The sequence below is a fragment of the Antennarius striatus genome, chromosome 1 (assembly GCF_040054535.1).
Source record: "Antennarius striatus isolate MH-2024 chromosome 1, ASM4005453v1, whole genome shotgun sequence".
In the NCBI taxonomy this organism is placed as follows: domain Eukaryota; kingdom Metazoa; phylum Chordata; class Actinopteri; order Lophiiformes; family Antennariidae; genus Antennarius; species Antennarius striatus.
Window position 1 is genome coordinate 20,947,350 of NC_090776.1, and position 11,673 is coordinate 20,959,022.

The 11,673-nt window shown below is 38.4% G+C and overlaps 1 protein-coding gene across 2 annotated transcripts in view; it reads right to left on the reverse strand.

The window, feature by feature from the left end:
- The window catches only part of fes (FES proto-oncogene, tyrosine kinase), a 20,081-nt gene extending 10,873 nt beyond the window's left edge, over positions 1 to 9,208 (reverse strand). For both annotated transcript variants that reach the window (XM_068316592.1, XM_068316599.1), the window contains exons 1-10: positions 8,964 to 9,208; positions 8,348 to 8,521; positions 7,591 to 7,687; positions 7,296 to 7,479; positions 4,584 to 4,721; positions 4,389 to 4,505; positions 4,158 to 4,280; positions 2,980 to 3,166; positions 565 to 774; positions 284 to 406 (exon numbers count right to left, since the gene is read on the reverse strand). In XM_068316592.1, coding sequence (XP_068172693.1) covers positions 284 to 406; positions 565 to 774; positions 2,980 to 3,166; positions 4,158 to 4,280; positions 4,389 to 4,505; positions 4,584 to 4,721; positions 7,296 to 7,479; positions 7,591 to 7,687; positions 8,348 to 8,521; positions 8,964 to 9,188 — 1,578 coding nt within the window. In that variant the 5' untranslated portion in view covers positions 9,189 to 9,208. The remainder of the gene's footprint in view (positions 1 to 283; positions 407 to 564; positions 775 to 2,979; positions 3,167 to 4,157; positions 4,281 to 4,388; positions 4,506 to 4,583; positions 4,722 to 7,295; positions 7,480 to 7,590; positions 7,688 to 8,347; positions 8,522 to 8,963) is intronic.
- Between the last annotated feature and the right edge of the window lie 2,465 nt (positions 9,209 to 11,673).

The following is an 11,673-nucleotide window of genomic DNA, read 5'->3' on the forward strand; positions in this document are numbered from 1 at the left end:
AACCTCAGCAGTGCTCCGGAGCTGAACTGGCACCTCTTCAACTACCAGTTCATATTCTGGAATTTTTGGCCCACGTGGGTCTTGAGTCCCTGTTCTTATATTCCCATATTCCCTCATATGTGATGACTATCATTGTATTCCAGTGGGTTTTTGTATCTTAAAATCACACATTTTAGCTCTGGGCTTCAGAACTGATGAAGTAGAAAGCCAAACTATTGGTTCAAGTTTCACAGGCAGAAAAAAAAAAGTGTATGGGTCTCCTTAAGATCCAAGCATGTGTTACCTTCAGTACAGGTTTCTTCAGCAGGATGGTGGTCCTTTTGGTGATGTGTTGTTGTGAGGTTAGAAGGTGATGGATCAGCTGCGGGACAGTGTGGAAACATTCTCCATCCAAGTGGTACATGTTCTAAACACACATGGGAAAATACATCACAGTGATGTGAAAATAACTGAGCAAGCAGGATGGAAAAAAAATCTTCGTTGTATAATGAAAATATATACAGGACTGAGATTACTTTTAAATTGTTCAATCGCTTATATGTCCAAATGAACAGATTCACTTACACCTGTGCTCTGAATGACCAGATGCTTGCAGACTCCATCCCACCGCACAGAGAGCACGTAACTCCTCTTCTCCTGACTCCTCCTCACCAAGAATTCTCCATCATTCTTCAGCAGCTGCTGGACTTCCAGTCTAGGAATGGCTCCGTGGAACCAGTCCTGCTGCTCCAGAGGAAGCTCCACATCCTGCCCAGTGGTGGCAACCAGAAGGACCTAGAAGCAGGAGAAGAGAAAAGTAGAATCTTTAAAGTGCTGAGGCAAAAAAAAAAAGGCTCAGGTGAAAGAACGGAGAGGGGGAGTGTTGGTACTTTCTCAATATGCTTTGACAATATACTAGATATTGATTAGTGTGATGCCAAACAGCTTAGAATTGGTGTTTTGTGTTCAGTCATTGTGCCTTCATTGTAATACATGTAATCTATCTTACTCTAGCGATTAAACAAGACACTTAAGATATTTATGATCTCATCCTTTAGGTTTTTGAGGAGGTTTCACTCACCTCATTTCTTTTGTCTCCCTGTTAATACCATGATAACTGTCCTGGCATTCAATAGGGCACCTATCTCTTTTGGCCCTCAGGCTTCTCTCAATGGGAACACTGTACTAAGAAATAGGAAAATGATGGATTGGCTCATTTTTCTGGGAATGATTCACTTTTTGACACATGTCCCACTCCTCAATAAAAAATAAGTGGTTTATGATTGTTTACAAGAAATCTATTTCACAAACAGATCATGGATCTGCCCATTTACCCAGATCCCAGTTAAAGGATGATACCCCACATAGTTTATGCTACTTGATAGTATTTTTTTTTTTTAAAGTCTAAAAGAATTGAAAAATTTTCCCCAAAAAAGTAGTAGTAGCCACTACACTGTTTGCAGCACCGATGTGGACACAACTGTTTAAATAGATATGAATATCTTTTGAGTTATGATGAAAGGAATCTGGAGCCAATTTAATTAATCCAATCCATCAAACCAATCCAGCTGCTACATGGGAGCTGTTAAAGTTTTATAGCGCGTAGCTTAAATATAAACGTAAAGTCAACATGCTCACATTGTCATTGCGAATATAATGATGTTGAGCATGTGCTGTTATACCAGCTAAATATAGCATGCTGCCATACCATTATTCTCAAGCAGGTAGCACTCTATCATGGGGTTTTTATTTTAGTTGCCATTTCCTTTAGATTTTAGAATTATTATGTGTATTATTATATTTCGGTTATATTTGATATTGGTTTGTTTCTCCATGTGTTTGGTTCTTATTTCCTTCTACACCCCCAGTGCTGATCATTGTTCTCATCCTGAGGTCATCACAGACTATCTTTTGTTTTAATCTGCGTTTGGGTTTTATTTTGAACGGTGAATGCATTACATTGTAGGTACAGCTGATGGGAAGCTATTGTAGGTTTTTAGTCAGACTATAATACAATTAGCTCTGCTGGTGCTAGATGATAACAGGAAGAAGTTATCTTGATTCCTTTGTGGTAATTTTGCATCAGTATTAGGTTTCAGGGGACTCTTTGTTTGGCTTGGAGACATCTCGATAAAATATCTGCCAACATGCTGGTGACACTGGTAACGTCACAAAACCAGTCGGGCTTTATCCCGACAATGTCTGTAAAATTGAATGGAAATCCAATCACTGTTAAAATAATAATGGGAAAAGCAGCACCGTCCCTTTTACCCAAAACATCTTCAGCAGGTTTTAATCTCTGGGTCTAAACTAAAGCTGAACTGTTGGTTTAGAGATTAGATTAGATATACTTTAATAATCCAAAACTGGGAAAAGCACATAAAGTATTAAATTATTAATTAGTGAATTAATTATTAAATCAAATTAAATTATACAATTATTAATTTATAATAAATCATTTATTTATTATTAATAATATTTTTTTCGTTATTATTTAGGTTAAATTATTCATCTAAATATTGTCTCTAACTTTAAAGAAGCCTCATAGCTCACCAGAGATGCTGCCTGTGATCCCATAATGACTTGTTTAGGACCGCAAAAACTTGTTCGTCATTGACTCGACACCATACTAGAGATTAAATATCAAGATTACTTTGTCCTACTTTGTGATCAGGTTTGGTTTCTTGATTGAATGGTTTGTTTGTTTTCATAACCAACCACTCTTAAAATTCAGAGAACTAACAATAATTATTACCTTTGAAAAATAGGCGATGTATTTACTGGAATTGATCTGTGGTCAGTGTGGGCATCATAAATTTAACCGATTAAACAACGGGGTGGGTCCAGGTGAAGGGACAGGTCCAGGGCTATCTACGTCAATTACTATAGATATTGTATTTTGGCACTCTGACTTGAATGAATGCAGAGAAATGAAAAGTCCCATGAGCCTTTGCACTCAGAGTGACACCCCCTCCCTAACAGTTACTTCAGTATGCTTACACTAGAATATATTGAGATGTTTTCTGGGTCCAGCTTCAGACCAGAAGGAGGTTCACTGGAGCCCAGCTGTTCCAGTTTCTCCTTCATAAGAATCCTCTGCACCTCCAACTTGGCTCTCAATGCCTGCAAAAAAAACACCTCCCGCCGACATTCCTCCATGGCTTGCATCTTACTGAACTGGTAGACCCTGAAAAAAATCACTGAAGGTAAGTGTGAGAGAATGTTTGTATTAATGACCGTGTGTCTGTGGGAACAAGAAAACCCCAAAAGATCCATTTCAAAAGAAGTGATAAAGTTGGGTAACACCTCCTGGAATCCAGGGGGTAAATTAAGTGTTGAAAATGTAAACCTGTTGTTGGGATGGTTTTGAATGGGTATGTAAGACAAAGTGATACACAATTGTGAGAGTAACACTCTTGAAATGATGCTGTCATACTAGAACGTATGAAAGAGAAATGATTCAGCACGCTAATTCATAATTCTCATAGAATTAGCAAAATCATTTTAACAGGAAAAATTTCCTTTACCGAAATGTCATGTTTGTTTGGATTATTTCAGATTGAACAACACAAAGTGAGATAATTCTTAATGAAGGTTAACTACAGAGACCTGATTGATCTGTTATTGAGTATCAGAATCCTTTATTAGGTAGATTTGTCAATATGAAATATCTGTCTACCTGTTTACACTGGACCAAATGTTTAAACTTTGTTTAATTATTATTATTATTATTATTATTATTATTATTCTTATTATTATTATAATATTCATTCTTTTATTATTATTATTATTATTATTATTATTATTATTATTATTATTATTATTTGTATTATTATTATTATCTGAAGCTTGAAGTTCAGAGAGGAAGATTCAGGTATCACACAATATTTCCTGTTATATTAGGATGAAGTAACTGGTTAATAATTTCTCACATCCTGTCACATTCTCCTGACAGCCAATCACTGACAGGTTGTCAAAGTTAAAATTAGCTGTGGCATCACCACACCGAAAAAGAGATGCAACCCATGAACACGTGGCCTGTCTGAAGAAATCCACAGAAATATCACAGTTAATTTAGAAAATGTTTCACTGGTTTCCACAGCCAGTTTCTATTTAGACACCTCCTCTTTAAACACTGAATACAACTTCTGAGCATCACTGATTTGGGCTCAGCTCACCTCTGGCCCTTCTTGACACCTTCCTGCTCCGCCTCCAGCTGCAGCTCCAGTTGTTCCACCGACGTCTGCTGGTAGGTCAGAGTCAAAGTCAGATCCAGCAGCTCCTCTTCTACCTCAGTCAGTCTGGGAGAGGGAGGCGCGGAAGAAATATAACGGGAAAAATTAAGCAAAAGCAACAGAGAGGATACAGAAGTTTATTCATCTGTTGGAGTTTAAATAATTTGTTCTCACTTGTGCTGGACTGACTCGAGCGTGAGGTCATTCACTTCAATCTCAGTGGAACTGAGCTCGATGTCCCCCAGAAGACTGCAAACAAACTCTGCAGAAGAAGGGATCGGTCCCGTGGACCTCCGAACACAGACACACTCATTCATCACTCCGCTTTGCAGATTAAAGCTTTCATGAAGTTATTGTCCGTCAGTCTACCTGTTGTGGTGTATAAAGCTCTCGTACTCGCTGAGATGATCGATGGCCGTAAGAGCAGAAGACATCTCCCTGTGGATCTGCACCACTTCATGATTCAGGAGAGTGCAGATGTCAAAATACTCCTGCAGGATCTCCTGTCTGGTTCAAAGATCACGAAGGGATGTCAAGGAACACATCTTTTAGTCTAGTTCACCAGATTTGCATGATTTCACATCACCGCTATTAGATTTCAACATTATAAATTCCACCTGAATTAATGAACTAAACTAAACTAAACTAAACTAAACTAAACTAAACTAAACTAAACTAAACTAAACTAAACTAAACTAAACTAAACTAAACTAAACTAAACTAAACTAAACAAACTCAAAGCAATCCACTTGTTGGCTCTGGAGAATCTACTTGGCGTAATTAAACATTCAATTTTGATTTTCTCAAAAATTTTTGATTGCTTGTTGCAGCTGTGAGGGAGTTTCAGTGTTCTGTCCTCTGGCTTCCTGTGAAATCTGAGCGCTGCAGAAAAACAACACAAACCTGTCAAAATTCACAATTACTATCTCTTTTCGTGCCTTTTTAAAAAAAAATTGTTTATGAGGTAAAAATTTTCTTAAATGTACAAACCATAAAAATGCATGACCAGATATTCGTCATAAAAATCTCCGTATAAAACAAAAATCTGATTGAAATAACAAGTGTTATAGAAGTATAAATATCACTTTCAGATAATATAATTGGATAGTTAAAAACACTGTTCTGTATACATGCAATAGGTTGCTTTGAATATTATGGTGTATTGCATTCAAGCACCATAAGGAGCCTTCATAACATCATACCATATTGTTCACTCAGTTTTCTATACCTGAGGAGGAGCAAAGAAGGAGGGGGGAGGAATGAAATATTCATTGAAAAGACTATCAACCTGGTTGAAGGAAAATGGAGTTTCATGTGATGATGATGAGATGATGGTGATGGCAGCATCTCAATGATGAAAATGCTGCTGCTGATGGTGATGACGATGATGAAAATGTCAAATCTGAGTACCACAATGACATTCACTCTGAGGACAGTGTGTCTACAGATCTAGATTCTAGATTCATCCACACACTTAAAGGGGAAGGCCGAGAACGTGGCTGTAATGGAGAAAGCTGTGTCAAACTCAAGGCTCAAAGTGTGTGCTTTGACCAAAACTACATTTCCCACAATGCAGTATTTCAGCCCACTTTAACTCTGACAAAAACGTTTTGAACAAAGTTAATGTCCTAACTTGTGTTTGATGTTATTTCTCTTTATTCATTGATAGTTTGATCCTTGATTGATGGAGTTCTGTGGGTTTAATAACCTGATAAATTAAAAGGATTGATGTTAGAACAGAGACACAAACTAACATATTTTTTCTGTGCAACTGTAATGTTTTCAACTTGAATGATGAATAAATTCAGTTGTTTTACATTAAGGAGTAGTTATATATATATATATATATATATATATATATATATATATATATATATATATATATATATATATATATATATATATATATATATATATATATATATATATATATATATATATATATATATATATATTACACTGAATAGAGTTACACTTATAAGTTACATCTGGCCCTTTGAGGACAGCCATTATGCTGATGTGGCCCTCAGTGAAAATGATTTTGAGGCCCCTGCACTAGAGGAACAAGAGGAGAATCTCAGACAGGAAAGAGCTAAACTGATGAAAACAAAGGAGCAACTTGAGTTTGATGCACAAATAGCAGCTGCTGCTTCAAGGCTTTCTGTGCTGGGAGGCGGCGATTGGAAGCAAGGCCCGTTCAAATGGAATGAATTTTTATGTGAGCGAAGGACTTCAAGAGCAAAGACTTGGAATTCAACTCAAAGGCAAATGAATTTGAGCCAGAAGGAAACACCCCAACTTCGAATCACGTGTTTCCTCTACATGTGATGTGATGTCAACGAGCCAAAGGTGTGAAGGAGCACTTGGGTAATGAACACCGAATAGCAACACCCTACAGCTGAAAATGTACCCTCTCCATCGTTCTAGTGTAGTGTAGACGATAAACCTAGAGGATATAACGGCTAACGTTCTGCTGTGTACCAAGAAAAGGTTGTTGAAAGTCAAATCCATACAGGCCTGGAAACAAACAAAGGATCAGGATTTAGGATATAGACTTCCTTCATTTTCTGTGGTGACCCATGGAGATCTGGAGCAGATTCATCACCGAACTGGGTCAAGTTTGCTGTGAGTAGGACTGTAAAATAGAGGAGGGCTGATATCATCTACAACAAGGGTGTCAAACTCATCTTCACTGAGGGCCACATCACGCTGAACACGGGAGTGGAAAGGATCAGCAGCACCAAGTTCCTGGGTGTGCACATCTCCGAGGACCTGTCCTGGGACCGCAACACCGCATCGCTGGCCAAAATAGCCCAACAGCGCCTCTACTGCCTCCGCAAACACGTCACTTCCCCTTATCAATAAATGACAGGAGTCCCTTCACTAAAACCAGTTTCAATCTATTACTTCTGGTATTAATTAAAATAAATGACTCCAGTTAAAACTGTTGCAGGAGTTTGTGGGTAATACATTGATTTTTATCACATATACAGATTGTTTCCTGCAGCGTGCATTCAGTACGAGTGGAAATGTAAATAATGCAACCAGTAGAAAGCATCCCTGTGGTGTTTGTACTCTTACAGTATGAACACCATCTCCTGCTGGAGGGTCTGTAGGGCGCTGAGCATGTTGGGCTGGATCTCAGTGTAGTGGTGCTGATGATACACCTGAGCCGCTCGCACAGACAACACGTAGTCGTTATGCAGGTTCCAGAGTTTCTGCGAGGCCTTAATGCAGCGCTCTTTAGCCTTGTCCCGGTCTTTATCTGCATGTTGGAGGAGGGGGACACGTGTAGGAAATGAAGCGTCCCACTTAGAGACCAGACAGGCTGTGACGTCACTGATGTTTCTGAGAATCAGACAGCAGGAAGTCCAACCTTTATTTGCCTCCTGGTACTTCCTCTTAGCCTGAGCTGCATCTTTCGCTGCTTGTCTGTAGCCACTCTTCATCCTCTCCAAGTCTGTTTGGGTCACCTGGAGCACGCACACGCACACAGACACACACACACACACACACACACACACACACACACACACGCACACGCACAACCACACACACATAAACACACACAGTAGCACTTGATTAATCTATAACACAGGAAGTAGACAGAAACTCTATTCTTATTTTTCACAAAGAGGAACTGGAAACACACGAGTACGTTATCTGGCTGGCATTGTGCTTCTGGTGGGGATGTTCTGTCTGCTAGCATCTCTTTAAAATTTTTCACTGGTAAACACAACAAAATCTTTGCTCGGTATAAACACACAGTGGTTCAAAATCAGCTGAACAAACTATGACCTGGTATGACCCAGTAGAAATAAACACATCAGGTCCTTAAAGGAACTGGTAGTGAAAACCGAACACTCTCTTTCCACTCTATTGAGGTTTATTTCATTTCATTTCTTTTTATAATTTACTTCTGCTATTCTTCCGCATGCTAATTTGATGAAACCAATAATTATATTTTAAAGCAACAATCTCAGCATCAACAACTCATGTACCTTACAGTGTCTACCTACTCAAACTCTTGTAGTTATGGCAACTGAGCCATTGATGGAAATTTAAATTGCAGAAGTGTGAATTATAATTTTAACAGCAGCAGTAGGTTCTGTGAGCGTGTGTTCATCGCTCACCTTGTTGAGTTCCTGCCTCAGCAGTTTCACCTTCTCTGAGAAGGATTTGCGGAGCTGCTGTTTCTCTCTGATGAGCAGCGTCAGTTTGCCGATGGGACCATCCAGCAGATCCTCAGAGCTCCTCTTCATCACCTGACTGAGGCAATCTGTCTGAGACACCAGCACTCTCCACGACTGGGAGGATTTCAGAGGTCAGGGAGGAAGCTCATGTCAACCAGAGTGTGTGAATAAATGGAACCCAATGGAACCTCTTTAGACAATTTTTATTTTATTTTAAATTTTATCAAAAATAAATTTTATTTTATTATTTAATTATTATTATTTAATTATATTTTTAATTTTTAATCTACTAAATCTTAATGTACATTATTAATATTTAGTAGGTTTAAACCAAATTTAATATGTTGGATGAAAACCACAAACAAATATGTTAAATAAATAATTAATATTGGACAGATGGACGGATAGATCGATTGCAACAATGAAGGATTTTTATTTATTTAACTTTTTTTTAAAAATATATTGGGTAAAGATCAGCACATTAATTCACGACTTCTCCATTATGGTGACCGTGTGTCTCCGGCCTCGTCTTTCACAGTGGCGTATCAGGCCTCACCTGGTTGAGCTGGCTGATGTGGTCCAGTCCTTCACCGAGCTGAGGCCGGTCCATCTTCTCCACGATGGCGGTCATCTGGTGCAGCTGCACCGAGAACTCCCGCTCACTTTTTGCCCGCTGACCCATCCACTTCCTGATGACCTCCATCAGATGCAGCTCTGAATCCAGAAGCCTCAGCACAGCTGTGTTCGCCTGGGGGCACCACAGGTCCTCCCCAAAACCCATCTCTGATTTTTTTTTTTTAATTTTATTTTTTAGTAGAAGAAGTAAATCCTACTTTTGCCTTCTCATTGACAGGAACATGCAGCTGAGAATGACCCAGAGTGGTTTGGTCTCTGCTGCCTGGTGGGGTTTAATGTAAACCGTGTAAAAAGCAAAACCACAGCGACTGCGTTTAGCAGCACTTCCTCATCTGAACCTGAATCTAACAGAGCTTTATTTAGGACAAACTTTAAAAAGCAATACACACAGGTTGACATTTTATTTTATTTTATTGCCTGTTCTCTTGCAACCACCAGTGTTCATCTTTAAAGAGAATGTAACTAAGCAACTGCAGTGAAATCCCACTTTAAGACACTTGTTTGTACTGTAGATAAAATATAGCAGAAGGTATTTAGCGCTTGGCGCTATTTAGCTTTGAGCAACGACCCGCTTGTTGAAACCCTCTCTGGGGGTTATTTTTCTATATGAACTCTCCATAATTTTAACAGTCTATAAAACCCGCTCCTGGTGTTGCTGGAAATAAACGGATCGTTTCGTTTGTTTTCTTTACACAGCGTGAACCCCATCTCATTTCACGATTCCAACCTAAGTGTGGTGTAATAACAGCTGCTGTGCATCATCAAATATACTGAACACACACGATGAAGAAAGGTCGGAATAAAACCTCTCTTGACTAAATCTACAGCTTTTACAGAGCACAGAGGAAAATGATTGTTTAAGCTGGATATATGTGTCAGTGGAAGAGTCGTAGGCCTGGTTCCACAATCCCACAACACAATGTTTATATGCTTTCACTTGCATGCATGTTAATATATGAACTATTATGGGCTAAAACTGAGCTAAAATCTGGAATCGTTACATTTCAATCATGCAAACATATGAAGAAAAAAAAAATTCAACACTTTGTAAAGATCTAATTAGTTTTGAATGTTTTCAAATTATTAAAAGTATATTTTACATTAAAAAAAATCTTTTGACACTCTTCAGCTGGATACTTGGATAATTATTCATTCATTCATTCATTTTCCTTACTGTTTTTTTGTTTTGGTGGGAAATTGATTTTATAGAAAAAAGGTTTGCCTTACCTGCTGTCCTGCTTTCAGCAGCACTTTGTAGGGTGGGGTGGGGGGGTGACAGTAGAACTTTTCATGTGTTGAAGTCATACTGGAAATTAATAGCTGCTTGATACAAAAAGAATATTTATGGATGTGATTCTTCATAACTAATCTATTCTAATCAAAGTATGAATGTGTGGCTGAAAGAATATAATTCACAACCTGTTACAGAACTCAGTGAGTTGTGTGCAGTGAGGGTCTGAGCCTTCTGGTTGGGGGGGGTAGGGGGGGTGATGCACCAGCTGCTTGGCATCAGAGCTCATTGTGAAGCAGCTCTGCTGTGGTCACTGGGTAGTGAAACATAAACCCAGTCTGTGGATGGAAACTCCAGTGGATCTTCGTTTTATTATGGGTCAGACATGACTTGACTAGTTTCACTTCCAAGTTTCAAACCTGCTAAAAAAGTTGCATAAAGAACATTACGGTGAAAACTGCAGCATTTTTTTATATCACTACACACACACACACACACACACACACACACACAAATGATGCAGCCCTAATATAGATGTATCTGATCAAACGTCCAACATAAGAAGACATGTTGGGTCTCTTGTTTCCTCACTTCATACTTCATTCTCTCTGTAACATATAGAAGAAATCTACCAAGCAGACTCACAACCTCCAGGCGTAAAAGAGAAACGGGAACGCTCACTTCTGCTTGTGTTAGCAGTCACATTCATAGAGCAGTATTTGTGATATCAACAGATATGGATTATTATCGGTTTTACAGATGATCTGATTAAGCGTCAGTGTTGAGGCTCATTGGCCCACCACAGCTAGTTAAAATGACCCACAAGTACTCAATTTTGAGCAGAAAGGTAAATATTTGAAGTGGTTTTTAAGATGAAGAATTATTTTTAATAATAATATTAAATAATGAAAGTGAAAAAGTGACCTCTGTTGGCCACAGACAACAAAAAAACCTAAGGCAACAATTCTGTAGGGACTCAGGCATGAGAGGATCTGAAGGTGGGATGTAAAAATAATAATTCTAAAAAATGATTTTCAAGTATTCCACAAAATGTTTCTAAAAAAGCAAAGGTCCAAAACAAAGAAACAACTTTTATGCAGAATGTTTCTCTTCCATAAATAATATCATCACTCCTCACTTTTCCTTCTCTTCTGTTGTCCAGCTGTTTCTAACCGCTGGACAACAGACTGAAGGCTGGAACTGCATTACAGTAAAAGCAGCTCTAACAGCATAAATCCGTGTTTCATTGTGAAAGTTTGAATTATCAAATTATTATCCGCGTCTGTATCAACAATATTCTAAAACATACCAGACACTTTTCTGCTAGCACTTCTTCCATAGACATGCATTGACATTATTCCATCATATTCATAAATGCATTTAGGTTAATAAAGACACA